Here is a 19,478-nt window from a genome sequence, read left to right as displayed (position 1 = left end):
TTGCACCAGATGGCGCTCTCTTCCAGAAGATAACTTCTCTGCCTGAAATCCTTCCAAGTCAGCTCCAGCAGGGCTGCACAGGTTGCAAGAATTTGTTAAAAACAATCATCTTTGTTTTAAGCCAGACTCTTTGTTTAATCAGATTACATCATTTTTTTTTTTTTACTCAGGATGGTTGATGATTAATAAAACCTTACCACGTTTATTCATTTAGCCTGCTGCTTTCAGACTAGGCAGCTGTATTATACCTTCAGATGATTTATTTAATCAGTATAGTTTCTGCCTTTATTTATTGTTCTATTTAAACTAAAAGCTTATTTATCTGTGACCTAAAACATATTTATATTATTATTTTGTTTTGCAAGAAATTTGGAATTGGTATTTGTGCTTAGACTCCAGTACAATGACCATGACCTGGATTAAGCTGGGTTGATAAATTGATGGAATGATATGCATTTGTATTCCTGTGACCATGTTTAACCAACTGCAAAGCATTCACAAACCCAAAGATATGAAACCAATAATTTTTTTTCACCACTAAATATTTCACAAGATCAGACCAGGGTTCAAATTTATCTTTTTATAAGCATGCAGTAAAAGAAAGCAATAGCACTTGAAAAAAACAGGTACTTCATACCAAACAAGAGAGGTGTCCTAGAAAATTAACAATTAGTCCCTGTTATAATGTGACTAATTTACTTGTTTTCATTTCAATCACTCATTCTTTCATACTCTAAACTCATTGCGGGGCTGGAAAAAGGCTTCTGTATAGAACTGCACACTCATATTTACTTGTTCAACAGAATTATTTAATCTGAGAATCAACAAGAAAGAGCTCACAAATAATAAAATACGCTGAGTTTCTTAAATGTTTTTTTGAGTTATAATGTAGAATTTAAATTGTTTATGAATTTCTAGCCCAACCTCTTTTTAAATGGCTTGAATTTATGTTTAATTTTAAAATCTCCAAGAAGGCTGTACATTTCTACTAAGAACAAATCAGAAACTGCCTTCTTTTGCACTATTTTGAAAACGCCCAATTTAAACATTCTTTTCTCCATGCTTGTCTGTTTCCACTCACTTTACATCTGGTTAAATTTGAAGCACAGCCATGACATTCAGGAGCTTTGATATTCTTCAAAAGCTTAATCAAAGCAGTATACTCCAGCGTACATTTGAAAACTATTTTTTAATCAAAATAGCTAACTTTTTTAATAAAGCAAAATCTACAAAACTGTGAAAGATGATTTTTTATTTATTTAAAGTTTGCCCTGACTTTTACTTAAATATTCCCTGTCCAGGGAAGCCACACATGGCCATGTCAAACATTCATCATACAGAGCTAGCAGCATGCTTCAAGTGTGACAGCTGCTGTGAGAACAGGACTGGAGACAATTATTCACTTCACTTATGTCTTCTTCTTCGTAGGTGGGGAGACTGCTATTGCTGAGGCATGTTGTTCTGGCTGAGAGCCAGACTCCCCTTCAAACAGGCCAATCATCCAAGGCAGACCTTTCCAGTAACAATGGCCCAGCACTGCCTGACTTCTTCCGAATCTTGTAGTCCAAGCGGTCTCATTCAAGTGCCTTTTCACTCACTCTTCTGGGTTAGAACTGCATCGCCTTTGAAACTCCTGACCATATTCATGGACCCATTTGTTAGCCACTGAAATGGAACAAGAGGACATTTATAGAAATGTTACTGTTATCTCCAGGCCCTCCTTCAGGAAGAAATGACTGACACTGATCATCAATGAAATTCTGCTTTTAGTAACCCCAATAGATCAAGACTGAGGAGCCAGGCATAAAACATATCTGCTGTGCATACCATTGAAAAGCGTAAGGATGTACAAATAACTGTACATGACTGTGCCCCAAGACAGACTGGCAACTCATCTAAAATTTAGTCCTGCCTTAAGCCCAAAGCCACTGGGATATGCTTCTGTATTTTGTTGCTGTAATGGAAATGACTGGGTCCAGAAAATGGATGGATTGGTATAACATTAACATTTTGGTGAAAATCTCATGCTCTTAAGGCTTATGTTTCTCCAACTGATAGGTGAGGAAGATTTTATAGAAAAATTGTGTCCATAAAGAGACTTTCTGCACTGTATAACCTGAAACTTTTGTTCTTGTGATGCTATCTTACTCAGCGTGTTTGTGAATGGTGTGCCATCTTCCAAAAGTGCTGTATTGGATGATCGACTGAAAGAACTTGATATTTGGAAATTTAATTATGTGCATAGAGGCTCTGGACAGGGATTTTCAATAAATTTGAAGGTCTGATAAGTGTCGACAGCTATAGTGCACAGATTGAAGGTTGGAAATCTTTGCTGTCTTCAAAAATCTAAACCTCAGTTAAAGCTGCCAGGAGCAAACAAATTTGCTTTATTTAATGTGCAATTGCTGAGAACATATTCCTGCTTTTGAATGATTACTTCTCTGATTATGACCTTGATTTTTTGACGCCTGTGTGAAACCTGGCATTGCAGCAGTCAATACTCTTTTATGTATGAGGTTGCTCCATCAGGGTACAAGTATTTTGAATGTGCACAGACCTCTGGATGAGATGAAGAGCTTGTGGCATTTTAAAGAGAAGATTTCAACTTGACTGTACTGACTTTGTCATTTTAATGTGTAGCTTTAAAATGGCACCTCTTGCAGCCATTAATTATCCATCCATCCATCCATTTTCCAACCTGCTATATCCTAACACAGGGTCATGGGGGTCTGCTAGAGCGAATCCCAGCCAGCACAGGGCGCAAGGCAGGATCCAATCCCGGGCAGGACGCCAATCCACTGCAGGAGCCATTAATAATTTTACTTATATATCATCCCCTACAGTGAATGCTGTATTTTTGTTTGAATATTTTAATTGGATTTTTTGTGTCCACGTTTTACAAATTTAATTATTTCAGGCAATTTTAACAATATAGATAATCCCAGATACCTGCTTGCTTCTGAGTTGGTAAAGCACAATAAGAGCCTTCCACTAGTGCAGCATATGAATTCCTCAACCCACAGACATATTCATATTTTGGACCTTCACATTATGAGTGATTCTTTTACTGACAATACCCAGCCAGTACATACTGGTACTTCAGACTACAGCATGATGTTACTCCACCTGCCACTACTAGTCATCACACTGTGTATTTTAGGAAGATGTTGATGCTGTGTGTTTTACATCTGCTATATCTAACTTTCCTTCTAGGTAGCCATTACCAGTACAGGAATCTGTGGATCTGTATAGCTGTGTTTTAAACAGTATCTTAAAAGTGGAAAAGACACATACTGGTATACTGACCACCTCTGAGCTCTTGAAGGAGTGGAGGAAGATGGGTTCAAGTTCTCATCAATACAACTTAAGGGAGCATCAGTGGCTATATTTAATTGAACTTCAAGATTCCAGATCTAGCTATTACTCTACACTTATTATTAATGGTAATAACAATCCTAAACATCTATTATCTGTAATTGACCACTTGATTAAACCTAGCTAGACAGGTCCTATGGTTAAGTCTGGAGAAGAATGTGAACCATTTTTTCATTTTTTTTCAAGCAAAGACTAGAAATATCAGGGGATAAATAAAGCCTGCTGCTGCAGCTGCTAGTCAGTTTGTTGTAGAGCCACTCCCTCCTTATTTTACTTCTCTGGGCTTTACTGAGATTTCTCAGGCAGGCGCATAATGTATTGTGTCTCAAATGGAACCTTCTACTTGTTCCCTGGATATCATTTCTAAAAACATGTTTTACAGCAGTCTGTCCACCTCTTACCACTATTATCAATAAATCTTGGAAGTTTTGGGAAAGTTCCCACTTCTTTTAAGCTTGCTGTTATAAATCCAATTTAAAAAGAGCCTAATTTAGATGCTTAAGTTTTGTCTAATTACCATCTTATTTCTAACATCTCTTTTATATCTAAAATGGTGGAACAGACTTCTTTGCAATTACAGTCTTGTTTAGATTTAAATGAGCTATATGAGCTTTATCAGTCTGTTTAATGACCACTGAGACTGCCTTAGTTAGGGTTGTAAATGATTGTCTCATGGCTACAGATGCAAGGGGTAGCAAGTATTCTTATTTTCTGGATCTAACAGCAGCTTTTGATACTGTAGATCATAACATTTTACTCAATTGTTTGAGTGACACTGGAGTCTCAGGTACCACACTGAAGAGGTTCCATAGCTGTCTCACAAGTAGGAACAAATTTGTTGCTATTAGGAAACATCAGTCAAAATCTAGCCATGTTTTTTCTGAAGTTTCACGGGTTTCTATACTTGGTCCCATTTTATTTTTGATATCTCAGTTACCCTTGGAAAAATCACACATCAGCATGACATGTCTTTTCCCTGTTAGGCTGATGGTACTCAAATTTATCTCTACACCTTTCCAGATGCCCATGTTCTACAAACTCAAGTCACTTTTTGCGTTTGTGATAATCAAAGTTGAATGTGTAATAATTACCTGCAGTTAAATAGCAATAAGTCAGAAGTTATACTTATGGGCACTCGTCGTCAGGTAAAAAAGACCAGCATAAAACATACCACTATTGATGGCTACTTAATTCCTGCTTCTTCATTAGTTACAAATTTTGGTGTTAAATTTGATTCTCTGCTTTCATTTCAAAGTCACATTGCATTCTTGTCCAGAACTTAATTCATTTACTGAATATAGCAAGAAGTAGATATTTTCTATGAATGCATGATGCTAAGTTCACTGCATCACATCTCATCTTGACTATTGTCATTCTCATTTTTTTGTCTCCCTGAAGAGAATATTCAGAGGTTACCGTATGCCCAAATGAAAAATGCACCTGTTTTAAGAAAACACATAAATTCATTCCTATAAGCCCAGTTTTATCATCCTTGTACTGGTTACCTATTAAAGAGAGAGTTCATTTTAAAATCCTTCTCTTAACTTACAAATGTATTGCTGGTATTGGCCATCTATTTTCAAGACATAAGTAACACTTACACATCTGATAGTTCTTTGTGATCTGACTTTTCTAACCTCCTGGCTGTTCCACAGATGAGACTGAGCTCAATGAGTGACCAAGCCTTTTGGTCTACTGGGTCTCACCTATGGAACAAGCTCCTGCAGTCTGACTGAAGCTCTGCGAAAATGACAATTTAAAGACTTATTTATTTCAATGTTGTCTAATAATCTATAATAAGTAATATTTACATTTGTACTATTCTTTCAAATTTACAATTTTATTCTGTATGTAGTTTTATTTAAGATTATTTTTATTTATTGTTTAATTTATCTTGATTTGTAAAGCACCTAGGGATGTCTATGCAAATTTAATTGTGCCAAGTAAATAGAATCTATTAATATATTACATACTACTAACCTACCGTGACCAAAATAAACAAGAAAGGAAGACAGTAGATTGATGGTTTATAATTATCAGTATTAGATGCAGTCATAGCATACAACACTATCCTGATTCCTCTTGTAGAATTGAGGACCAATAGTATAAATTTGGATGGATTTTATTTTTCTTCTGTATAAATGTTTCCACATTTTTAGATTTCACTATAACGATGCCAGCAAATATTAATCCATCTTTTTTCCATCTCTACACTTCACCTAAATAAAACATCCAAAGATTCATTTATTATCATATCCTGCATTACCATAAATGCAGCTGGGATAGGCAAACTTTAGCACCCAAACATTGAACTACGTAGATTAAGGCAGTATAAAAAATAGATTGTCAAATGGTTGAATAATAAAATGTTAAATGCAAGAACATTTTCATTTCACTGACATAAAGTAGACAAACTGTACATAAAATAATCATTAATAAAATCCCCCAAAAGCCCTAATCAGCTCAATGGATTTATTTTTTAAAATGCAAGCAAAAATCAGGAAACACAGGGTGGGAAAGAGAGAGCAGCAAATTCAAAAAATATTTTCAGTGTTTGCTTTGTTTGGGTGATCCATAGAGGTGCCAGAATTTTTTCTTTTGTTAGGGCATCTGTTACAACATTCCCTTCACCAACCTTTCTGCCTTCACGCTTGGCAAGAATTTCTTAAAACATGCCATATATCCAGCCTTCCAGAAAACTGTTGTTTTATGCTGCCCAACAATAGCCTATGAAACCCTAGCAAGACATCTTTTTAAGGATCAGGAATTAGACCTCAGTTTTTGCAGCTATAGTACAAGACAAACTTGAACAGAGTTTCCCAACTAAACTGTATAAACAGTAAAGTGAAAGATTAGTCTCTGAGTCCCCTAAATTATATGGTCATTAAAGATAACAGAATTTTGTTGGTTCATCTGACTAAAGAGGTTCACACATGGGGCAAATGTAAAATCTTTTTCCCCACCCTCCTGTCACCACTTCCCACTCTTTTGGTCTGTCAGGATTTTTTTTATACCTAACACTGGGTTTTGTGACATTCAGCTCTTTGATCAGTTCAGTGTTTACTTAAGGATTTTCTTCTTCAAAGTGGATACATAATTGTAGCAACACTCTAAGTATGTATTTACTTTGTATCTAGGGTATCTAGATATCTTGCCATTCCAAAATTATGAACCCTAATATTTATGATTCAGTTTAGTGGAAGTGGAAAGGAGATTTTTAATTTTACAAGGTTAAAGTTTATATCTTTTTTTAACATTTCTCAATGTATTGAGCAATATACTGTATAAGAGAAAAAGTGAAAAAGAAATGTTAACGTTAAGAGAATTTACTTACAAAACAAGCACGAAACTAAAATATAAAAGTTCAACTATTCAAGTTAATCGTTCAGAGTACTATTTAACATGCGGAAGTGTGACATTCTAAAACAATTCTCTCTCACTAACAATGTCCAGATGTTGTTTTCATATTCCTGCTTGTCAGTGTTTCCACAGAGACAGACAGTTGTGGGTGTGTTTCATGATTCAAGACAGTGGTTTTAGGTAATGGAACAAAGTGGGAACTGATATCCCAATGATTCAGTTCTGGAGTTTTGTATTTTTAAGCTGTCAGTATCTAAAACCAAATTGTCTCTTACTTTAAAATATTTCAACTTTTTGATTACCTTATTATGATTCAGTCCAACCAGAAGAATGACTACTGTTGAAATCTTGGCTGTAGGCTAGGCTATGCTTAGTTTATTTATTGTCCTTAGGTTTGCAGATCAAGAAAATAATACGTAAAATGTTTTTAGCCATGAAAGGTTGATAAAAGCCTATTCATCCATATTCTGAGCCATCTTCATCTTAATGTACCTGTATATTAAGGAAAACCAGCAGCGGTGTAATTCAAGTTGCTTCCTACACTGCATTGTATTATGGAAATCTTGAAAATTCAAAGCAGCTCAGCTGGACTACAGTACAGACTTGCTTCACCTCCTTTTTTTATTCCAGCCATCCTCTTCATATTATCCACTGGCACAGTGGATTGTGAGCAATGGCAAAGATGTTGTTAGAAATTGACCAGGAAATGTGTGTGTTTTAAAGAAAGTGGAACAAAACAGTTTTCCAGTATACAGATGTATTGTAATCAAGAATAAAATCCAGGGGGGTAAACCATTATTGAAGTCAAAACAAGAATTGTAATGGGTCATTACCAAAATTATCAGAATATCACCTGAACTAAAAGGATAAGACTATGAACCTGAACTGAGAAGAGGGAAGCTTTAACTCGTTACTCAGAACATCTACCACAATGAGCTTAAAACTCTTATGTCAGTTACAGACACCCACTGCCCATGTAATTTTCCAAGATGGCTGCACGCCTTCTTTCCCAAACTGTCTGCCCCAAGTTCCACACTGGCATGACTTTTTATTTACATTTACTTATTTGGCTGATTTCTTTATCCAAGGCGACTTACAACATTTATGAAACTAATCAGACGATGCACATTTACTTCAGAGTAAAAAAAAAAAACAACTTTTCTTGAGACTAGGAAATAAACCTGAAAATGAAAGATAACCTTTTCAGAGTTAAAACACTATATTTTCTAACTGGCAGGGGGAGGGGGGGTTAACTGTGATCATAGTCAGAATAGAGTTGCGAAAGTGATTCACCAATAAAATCCAATTTAAAAGTCACAGCCAAATCACTAAAAGAAAAAATAAATCAAGACACAAGAATGAAAGTCAAATACAGAATATCAAAAACAGAACATTTTATGAGCACTAATCCATTGTTTGAATCCATATCTTGGACAAAGCAGCTGGCATTGCTGCATCATACTTTATCAACTTGTATCAGGAAGGTGTTCATTAGCAACCAGGCAATGGCCTTTAGCAACTCACTGCCTATTTACAGTGGCTTTCAATGTAAGAATATGATGCAGTATAAGGTCTAAATCCATAATCTCAGAGAAAGAGCTGAAGCAGTATATTGAGTTTTAGAGCAGATCCTTTGCAGCGAGATGCGTAGTGCCCTTTGGGAAGGCATTCCATTAAAGGTTCAGTACATCCTAACAGCTCGCCAACAAAATGTTAACGCTCTAAACAGTCGCTTAAAACTGTGTAATAAATACTGTATATTAATAACTTTCTGAAAAAAAGAGTAAATAAAAACTTACATATGATCATTTTCCTTGAAATAAAAAAAATCACAATTGAATTAAACAAACATATCTAAAACAGAAAAAACCTAATTATTAAAATAATATATTTAAGGACTTATTAGCAGGTTTTTTTTATAATGGTTCATCCTATGGTCTCCAAATGCTCTCTTTAAAAATAATTAAAATAATATCATCACAGATTCCTTGGTCTACTGTAACGTTTTAAAAAATAACATACAAAATATTATTCCTGGATATACATTGCATTTAATAGTGTACATTTAATTTGTTAGCAAAAGTTTTTTCAAATGAAAAAATCCGGAAAAAAGGTCAGCAATTTAAGTTAAAATGATATAACGTTTACTCTTTAACACTAGAATTACCAGAGTCTACGAAAAAACTCGTAGATCCGGCCCACCTTAAAACCTTTCTCACCTCTCTTTTGTCTTCTAAATGTGCCGATTAAGAGGAGCAGCGAGCAGCCGGCTATTCCATCCCCCACCGTCGCAGAACGTTCACTAAGTTTTCCCAGCTCATGCCTTGTTTGATTACCTGGGAGTGACTGAACTGCTGGAGTTTTAGAATAGAAATAATAGATCGCTATTTGGAACACATGCATTTCATGCGTGTTCCGTTTCTACAGTAATATGTGTAAACACATTGCTAAAACAGAAACTTTTTCATATTTTAGTAATAAATGTTACAAAATGTAGGCATAAACTATAGAATGTGTAAAGCCCGAGTTCCTAAGATCAAATAAACACTTCCACAAAAGCTTCACACGCCATATAACAGCTTCCGTGGTGTATCGCGCTAAGATTTGCCTCTCAGAGTGAGTAGCTTTTCTCTGCCTCACAAACATGAGTTCAATTCCCCGCTGGGGATAGAGTGTTACTTCTTTTTTTTCTTTTTAACCTCAAACGGACATAAAATTTGTAAATTGGTATGGACTGTCAGGTAATGAGATCGTTATATTTTCATGTGGGATGCTCCTTTTAAAATATTTTTTTAACAATTGAGACTGCAGTTAACATGAACAACTGTCCTTATAACTTATTTTTTTCAAGATCCATAACACACAGACAGACAGAGCACTGCGTAATACAGAGACAGACAGGCAGAGATATACAAACAAACAGGGAAGGCACATGTACTGAAAGAAAAAGCACTGAATAAGCTCACCTGCTCTAACATCACCCCTCCCCCGATCTGGCTCTCTAAGTAACAGCGCAAGTACAGACGCAAACCAAGTGTGATCAAGAGTCCTGGTTCGATCCCCACTCACTCCTATATTTGCCGTTTTCAGTAGTAAGCTGCTCTTTTTGTTAATATTATACAGTACACACATGCACTTGATTTGTGTCTGTACTTGCGCTGTTACTTAGAGAGTCAGATCAGGGGAGGGGTGATGTTAGACCAGGTGAGCTCATTCAGTGCTGCAGAAACAACGCACATGTTGATTTTTTTTTCTTTCAGTGCATGTGCCTTCCCTGTTTATTTGTATATCTCTGCCTGTCTGTCTCTGTATTACGCAGTGCTCTGTCTGTCTGTGTGTTATGGATCTTGAAAAAATAAGTTATAAGGACTGTTTGCTGACTTGGAGCACCACTGCCTTACTGTGCCACAGAGACGCGAGCTCGATTCCCAGCTTTGAAGAAAGTGTTTTTTTTCCTCAAATGGACATTGAATTTATAAAATGTCAATCGCGGTTATTTCTGTTCATTAATTCATGCTTTTTTATTTAGAGTCAGAACAGGAGCTTTTTCAGCTTATTCAGCTTCTGATCTGACTCAAACAGCTCCAGTATAACTTCACACCCAACCTGACGCTGTTCGTTTTCAAATAATATTGCATTACTTCGACGATGTTTTCTGATTGGTACTATTCGCGTCATAAAATGATTTCTTCAAAAATGTCACATATATTTGTCTATTTCTTTTTTTAAAATGTGCGTTGTAGCACTCAGCAACTGGCCACCTGCATGTTCTTGCGCACACTAAATCAGACAGCGCTATATGCAATCATCAGATTCAAATGTTAACAGTTATATAGCACAGAATGGAAATCAGCAGTTCTTAGCATTCCACCTACTGTAACTTGCTTTCTTTTTTCTTCGGTTATAGTCTTGAATAAAAGTGCACGTGTTTTGTTATACTTTTACATCAACATATGTTCCTGTGTTTGAGCTACAGGGGCATGCTCAAAAAATACACGTATAATGCCACGAAAAGTGCATGCAGACACTTCAGTTCGCAAGCATTGGTACGACAATGCAGTCACAAGTACACTGCAGAGCTTTAGCAGTGTCAGATGGGGAGTGTCTGATGATTGCATATAGCGCTGAAGTTACTGCTCTTTACTATGCTTTCCTCTGCATGTCCTGGAGTACAAAAGAAACAGCATACAGCAACACGTGGGGACTGGCAATACTGGGGGAAAAAAACACGCGGTCGTATGTATCGTGATACACTGCAGAACTATAGCGCGTCTTTATGTAAAAACAGCAGTGTCAGGTGGGGGGCGGTAGGGATGGATCCTGAACGCAACTGAGACAATGAAAAGTGAATTTTAAAAAAATAAAGCTAACCTTTACAAATATCATAAATTACACCGGCTGTTACAGACTGAAATCAAATGTATCATTTTATTCTAAAATAGTGAAAATAAGAACACTTCTCAAATGGGAGTTGTGCAGGATCGAACTCATGACCTTCTGATTCCCAGTCAGCGACTGATACTGTTACGCCACGGAAGCAGTGATAGTTAAGTCATGTCAATGTCTCACACTAAGGCGGGTTTTTTTGGCGGTGGCTTTTTTTTGTACCTTTTGTGAAAGTGTTTCTTTGATATTTGGACTTCAGGCTTCATACATTATATAGTTTATGCCTACATTTTGTCATTTGCTACTAGAATATTGTAAACCGTTTCTGTTTTAACAATGTGTTTACACAGATTACTGTAGAAATGCAACACATATGAAATGCGTGTGTTCCAAATAACAATCTTATTATTTCTACTCTAAAACTCCACTTCACTCCCAGATAATCAATCAAGGCATTAGCTGGGAAAAGCTTGTTTACGTTCTAAGTCGTTGGGGGGATGGAATAGCCGGCTGCTGGCAGCTTGTCTTTATCAGTACATTTAGATGACAAAAGACGCTGGCGGAGAGGTGAGAAAGGTTTTAAGAAGCAATTTAAGGTGGGCCGGATCTACGAGTTTTTTCGTAGGCTCTGGTAATTCTAGTGTTAAACACTATATCAGCAGAAACAGAAAGTTGCAAGAAAACTGAACTGTATCTGCCTGGTGAGATAATACCACTTAAAAAATTATACTAACGCTTAAGAACAATTCAGTAACTAGGAAATTTGATCATACCATATGATTATGCTTCTTTTGATGAATGTAAAAACAAGTCTGGACTCTGTGTACACTAAAGCATGATCTAGTAATTGTTTTGTAAAATCATGGGTTTAGATACCTTGAAGATAAACAACAACATTGTGCCAAATGGGATTAATAAGCAGTGCTCAGTAAATTGTAATCTCCTGGAATGAAGATTCTTTTTAAGAAACCAATTATACTCTTTCATCCTTGAACAAGCCAAATGTGGTTCTTAAGAAACTAAAGGTGACAATGACTACTCAGATAGTTTATCTAAACAGTGTTCCCCCAAACAAGCCATATGTAACAACCCAAGTAATTGGATTATGAATAGGTCAGATGGAATTATATGCAAAGGGCATCTAAAATATGTAAATTCATAGACAACTAATGGCAGTGAATGATTCATTGCTATCTGTTATTCATGTTAGCAATGTCACAGATTCTAGATAAGTAAACAAATACTGAACTGCAAATTCACAAGTAACTGCATCTAAGAAATGACTATAAATTTGTCTTAACAGACTGCTGGCCCACAATGTGGGGCATCCAGTAAATTTAGTCATGCTGCAGACCTTAAATCACTTGATAAGTGAAAAATAAGGTTTATAATTAGACAAAGAGATAAAACCAGACCATCCACCAGGGGCACCTACAATAGAAACTTACTTCAAATTAAAACAATAAATATATTACCAGTTCAGAAACAAGCATAAAGTTTTAAATGCTGCATATTGAAAATTAGCTCTCTTGGAAGTAAAGCTGTTTTGGCAAATGATATTATATTAAGTACAACTTCTGATCTGTGTCTTTTCACTGAAACCTGGCTTAGTAAATCTGATACTGTTCCCCTAGCTGAGGAGTCACCAGATGGATACTCGTTCCTTCATAAGTCTAGAGATTCTGGTCGAGGAGGAGTCCTTGGAATAATTAATTGTAACAAAATGCAAATCACTTCTAAAAATTAATGCGACTTCACATCCTTTGAGGCATTCATTTTAAATATTAAAACAGATTCCAACACAATTATAGTGCTAGTCTACAGACCACCAGGGCCATATTCATTGTTCATGACTGAATTTAGCAACCTTTTATCTGATTTGGCTATAAATAATGATCATGTGGTATTGATGGTGGCATTTAATGCACACATTGATGTGGAAACTGACACTTTTAGCATGTTTTACTTATTTGTTAAATTCAGTAGGATTTTGTCAGATTGTCAAAGGTCCAACTCATAATTATAACCACACATTAGATTTAATTATAACTCACAAAGATGAAATTCAAAATTTAAATATTACTCTATTAAATGAAGTTATTTCTGATCATTACTTAATTACATTTGATTTGGTCCTGCCCTTAACCAATACACTCACAGAATAAAACAAAGACAGTGCAACATCTAGATTGTAATTCTGCTTCAAAATTTATAGATAAGTCGAGTGTAATTGTAGAAAACCATTTAGATCAACTAAAATCATATTGTACTATGACCTTGAGAGATTCTCTGGATGCAATGGCTCCCCTTAAAACAAAAGTGATCAAAACACATAGAAACTCTCCCTGGTTTAATGAGAGTACTTCATCCATCCATCCATTTTCCAACCCGCTGAATCCAAACACAGGGTCACGGGGGTCTACTGGAGCCAATCCCAGCCAACACAGGGCACAAGGCAGGGAACCAATCCCGGGCAGGGTGCCAACCCACCGCAGGACATGAGAGTACTTGAGCTCTTAAATTAGAGTGTCAAAACGTGGAGCGCAGATGGAGAACAAAAAAGCTGTATGTCTTTCAAATTGCATGGACAGAGTGTTAAAAAATATAAAAAGCTCTCTTTAAAGCTCGCTCAGAATACTATTCTACAATAATAGATAGCAATAATAAAAAATTCTCGGGTACTGTTTAGAACAATGGCTAAATTAACAAATGGGAATTCAGATCTACAGTGCAAAATACCAACAGATATCATCAGTACAGACTTTATGAACTTCTTTAATGAGAAAATTAAAAATATAAAATCCCAGATCTCAGTGCAAACCACATACTAGCTTGGCAGACCCTGTCTCACATTGCATTCAACACTTTAGAAATTTTAATCCTGTAACTGAGCAGGAAGTCTTAACTTTAATTTCTAAAATGAAACCTACTACTTGTTCCCTAGATCCGGTGCTAACAAAACTAGTAAAAAGTGCAATGGATGTTCTTGCAGCACCTATTCTTAACATTTCAATAGTTCATTATTGTATAGCACAATACCTGATGCACTAAAAGTGTCAGTCATTAAACCATTACTTAAAAAGGCAGACCTAGACCCATACATTCTTAATAACTATAAACCCATTTCAAATTTACCCTTTCTCTCTAAAATACTAAAAAAAATAGTTGCCAATCAGCTTCAGTCACACTTTACGCATCACAGTTTACTTGAGAAATTCCAGTCTGGATTCCGCACTGGTCATAGTACAGAAACGGCACTAACACGTGTTGTAAACGACATTCTAATATCATCTGATGAAGGAAAGTCCATTGTAATTATGTCGTTAAACTAAAGTGCAGCATTTGACACCATTGACCATTCTATCTTACTATATAGGCTAGAAAATGATATTTTTTATGATATTGAGAAATTAATTCATGCATTTATTTCTAGTAGAATTGATTACTTCAATGCTATGTTCACTGGATGTTCAAATTGTTCTTTATACAGCTTCCGGTTAATCCAAAATGCGGCTGCAAGAATTATTACAAGAACAAGAAAATGCGAACACATAACTCCAGTTCTTAAATCCTTACACTGGCTTCCAGTTAAGTTTAGGGCAGATTTCAAAATCCTCCTTTTAATATATAAAGCCTTAAATGGCCAAGGTCCAGCTTACGTATCTGAACTTATCATGACTTACAAACCAGAGCGCACATTAAGATCTCAAGATTCCAGTCTGCTTATGATCCCAAGGATTAATAAAATAAGTGGGAGGTCGAGCTTTTAGTTACAGGGCCCCTAAACTGTGGAACGGTCTTCCTGCTACTGTAAGAGATGCCCCTTCAGTCTCAGCTTTCAAATCCCAGCTGAAGACTCACTACTTCAGTTTAGCATATCCTGACTAGAGCTGCTGATTAACTGTATAGACTGCATCTCTGTCGTTAGTCATTAGCACTTAAACATAATTAATATGATAGTTGTAATTTGTTACTAACCCTCATTATTTCTGTTTCTCTTCTCGGTACTCAAATGTGGCACTTGGTGCCATTGCCCACCTGCCAATTTGTTTTGCCTGCCTAAGGTAAAGTCGTCTCTGATGGAGGATGACAGGAATTGTCGGGTAGAGAGGTCCTTTCATTGGAGTGGCTGGCCCAGCGCTATCTCAGCTGTGGAATGGCCAATTGGGCGAGGCAACTTGATGGCTGAGGTCTTCAGGACTCTAAACAAATCTAAACTGTATTATGTGATATCATCTACTGTTAAATTCTGCTGTGTACTTGTAATATTTTTGTTTTACTATTATACTGTATTGAGGATTGCTTGTGTCTTGTTCTGTGTATTGTATTGTATTGTATTGTATTGACCCCCTTCTTTTTGACACCCACTGCACGCCCAACTTACCTGGAAAGGGGTCTCTCTTTGAACTGCCTTTCCCAAGGTTTTTTCCATTTTTTCCCAACTAGGGTTTTTTTTGGGAGTTTTTCCTTATCTTCTTAGAGAGTCAAGGCTGGGGGGCTATCAAAAGACAGGGCCCATTGCGGCACTCATTTTGTAATTTTGGGCTATACAAAAACAAATTGTATTGTATTGTATTGTAATGTGGCAGTTTTCAGTACAGCTTGATATAGACTCTACTAGTATTTTAAACTGCATTGGAGGGATGTAATACTATTTTTCTATTTACAATTGTAAAAAACTGAGAATGAAATAAATAAAACAAAGAGTGAAATGGGTAATAATTCTTTACATTTATACAGCACTTTTTCTCACTACTCAAAGCGCTCTCCACACAGGGAGGACCCGAACCCACAATCTCCTTACTGAAAAGCAGCAGCACTACCACTGCGACACCTTTGAGTGATTCAATGTCCTACTCAGTGATGCAAAATATGGTTGGAATGCTTATAAACATGAATCAGAAACTCTCCAGAATACATTAATGGAACTGGAAGACATAGCAATAAAACAAAAACATTAAATAAAGTTAAGGCATTCCAGAAGTGCTTAGAATATGTATGTCCTATTAAATACATGTAATTGTTGTCTTAAAGACTTGGCAAAAATTTTACAGGTAATCCAGAATATGAAACGGGATATTACTGCCCGTTAAATGTTCTCCAAAGGCTTTCATTGCAAATTTTGATGAACTTTGTAAAAAAGAAAATGTTATTATGCAGTAGAGAACAGATTGATATATATATCTTTCTAGATCAACTATCTATACAGTATCTTTCTGTGTCAACTACTGAAAAGAGGAGAACACTGAGTACAAACTGCAGGTATAACATATCGCTTCCTTTTTCCAGCCAAACTGAGGTTTATGTTTGAAGGTCACACCCATAAATGTGGTTTGCATGAATAGGTGGAGAAAAAAAAATAACTCTTGTTATATTTATAACCAGAACAGGGTCTGGTCTGCCCACGGAGTAAAACAGGGAATTACACTGAGCATACTTAAATTACATTTGGTTGCTAATTACAAGAGAAATGTAACAAATAGTACCTGCAAGCTTTTGAAGATTATAATGATCAATATGAATAAAATGTTAAATTAATGTCTTTAATTTCAAGATGTTCTTTTTGTACTTTTTAATGCCACACTTGCTTAGCATTATTACATTTAGCTACAGTATTTATTATCTTTTGTATCTTAATTTGTAATGAGGAAGATGTTATGAGTGAAGCTTGTTTTACTTTACATTTGCGTTTAGCTTGTATATAGTTGTATTTCAGTTTAACTCCAATTAACAATCCATTTTCTAGGTCTGTTGCTTTTAATTTTGTTTTGCTATTTTTTATTCATTTTTGCTATTTTCATTAGTTTTCTATTTTTTCTAGGTTTGTTTATTCTATCTTTAATGTTATCTTTAGACTGTCTTACTAGGAGGAGTCATGATAATTAGTATACATTATTATTTAATGCAATTTATTACTCAGTATTGTTTGGAATAATCTGTGTGTTTCAGGTATGCTGTTTCTGGGATGTCAGAGAACAGGGATTATGAATGGTCTGATGTTATCCTTGTTTACAGATGCAAGACTGAGGGAGTATAGAGAGGGAATGGAGACAAAGTAAGTTATATACATTGTATTTTATGGCTATATTGTAATTTCAAACCTTTGGCAAGCATATTAATGCCGACAGGATTTTGTTGAGAGGAAAAATCTTTAAAGAAGTGTTATTTTACTTTAACATGTAGAAAAATGATTTCTTAAATAGAATCTTACAATATTGATTATCAGTTAAATTTTCTAAGCTAGAATATTAAACAGACCTCAATTACTATTTTAAACAAGGAATAGAATTCAATTAATCATAGCATATACTCTTCTCCAATTTGTGCAAAGCATTGTGTAATTTATTTAAAACTGTCCATTACAAAAATGTAAAAACTTTAAATTGATCAGTTAAAAAGTCATAAATGCGACCAGTATCATCATACTCCAGCCTCATAAGTGCAATATGCTTTAAGAATATTCCATGCTAACATCATTCTGGAGGAAATATCTGCTTATTTGTAAAATGCTGTTGGACTCATAACCTCTCACTTTTTTGTGATCAGATTCATTCCTTATATTCCAGAAAGAGATCGTCATGTAAGGCATTGGACCAAAAAGAAAAATAGTAAAAATAGTAATGTAGAGAATACTAAAAGAAGAGAAGAAAAACAGTATGGTTTCATTACAGCATATTTATCACTTCTCCTAATGCATATGCTCTATGAACTCCCGGAAGAATTCCACTTACAGTTCCCGCTCCAATAAACCCCAAAATGAACCAAAACCCTGGTGCACTATCTGCCCATCCAACCATCCCCAATGCACCTGGTAAAATACACCAAAGCAAAAAACAGGTACCAAGTCTGCCCTTTCCGCTCTTTGAACCCACATGTAGGAAATACATCATAACAAGGCATTACGGTAAGTCCAAATGAATATATAACTGGAAACTAAATCATATGCTAAATACGGCAAAAGTAATATTGTCAAAATGCAAACTAGAGTGTGCACAAATATTTTGTTCAATGTGACTTCAAAAGGCCAAACCATACTAAAGCGGCATGAGTACCACCAGCAGCAACTGCGAAAAAAGCACAAAGCGAATAGTCATCCTGGGTAGTTGATTATCAATAAAGTCTTTAAGGCAAGACTGAAGGAAGATCACAAGTCTGCTAGTTGTATCCCAAAACATGAATAGGAAGAACAGCCTACTACAATAGTTAGAAATTTAAAAAAAGGCAGCACAGGAACTGTACTATGATAGATGCATTGTCTGTTGAGCAAATAAAAATTGACATTATAGAGGAAACAATACCAGTAACCTAAAAAGTATCGATTGCTATGGGATTTATTATGGTTTCTTTATTGTTGTACGATTTTAGCTTAATAAAGTTTTTAAAAGATATGACACTGGTACAAAACACACACATTGGCTATATCTGAGTTTATTGTTATAATCATTAGCTCCTCTTATCTATGTAGTAACACAATTTGTAAAGGACAGTAATGAATAAAAAATCATCACACTGAAGCACCATTACATTTGACTAAGTGCTGCAAAGACAGCATCATAGTGTAGTACTAAATTATCTACATACTTTGTGAGGATATTAAAATATAAAGTAAATTAATAATTGCAGCAATATAAAAACAAATGATTCTGTTTCCAATGGCACAGAATTTCCTGCTGTTAAAAGATCTAATTTCTTGCATGTCTTCACCAGCGCAATGCTCACTGGGACTGATGCCTATGCATACAGTGGGTGAACACCTTGTGAAATCCCAATTCGAAGGTGCTACAGACACGGTATAAAAGCTGTTCTTTGGCATAATGACATTGCTACCAATCTAAATAAAATTATACCTTGACTCAAGAAAAGCCAAGATATAATACTTGGGTAATTTGGCCTTTTTTAACTTGCAATATTAGTATAGATTGACTGGAAAATTATTCCTTGAAAATTATTTTATATTCCAATTTTTAATTAATAGCCTTTTAAAATGTAGCTTTGCAATTTCTTATATTCTTGACGTGTGAAGGATAATCAAATGTAAATGTTACATTTGTTGATTTGCATAATCCAGATGGGACTGAATTTTAAAGTGCACCAAAAATTAAATACATCACATACAGTAAGTATATACGTTTTTAAGAATAATTAATCATTTTAATGAGCTTGCACAAAACAAATGGATCAGTTATCCAACTCTTTTATGCACCACTGAGTAACATTCCAATGGATCCGATTGACATCATTAGTCTGTAAAGTAAAATATAAGAAAAAGTTTGGCTTAGGTCAATTTTATTTGGAGTATACAGAAATTGAAAGTAATGGCAATGCAACTGTTAAGTGTTTTGGCTGTGCTGATCAAA

The 19,478-nt window shown here is 35.4% G+C and overlaps 1 protein-coding gene across 1 annotated transcript in view; it reads right to left on the bottom strand.

The window, feature by feature from the left end:
• Positions 1–1,237: 1,237 nt before the first annotated feature.
• p4ha3 (prolyl 4-hydroxylase, alpha polypeptide III) overlaps positions 1,238–19,478 on the bottom strand; it is a 78,603-nt gene continuing 60,362 nt past the window's right edge. Inside the window, exon 13 of the mRNA XM_028800323.2 lies at positions 1,238–1,665. Within this exon, the coding sequence (XP_028656156.1) occupies positions 1,595–1,665 (71 nt within the window). The 3' untranslated portion in view covers positions 1,238–1,594. The remainder of the gene's footprint in view (positions 1,666–19,478) is intronic.

The sequence above is a fragment of the Erpetoichthys calabaricus genome, chromosome 4 (genome assembly GCF_900747795.2).
Source record: "Erpetoichthys calabaricus chromosome 4, fErpCal1.3, whole genome shotgun sequence".
Lineage (NCBI taxonomy): Eukaryota > Metazoa > Chordata > Cladistia > Polypteriformes > Polypteridae > Erpetoichthys > Erpetoichthys calabaricus.
Note: the sequence above shows the minus strand (reverse complement) of the source record. Positions and strands in the feature narration are given on the sequence as shown.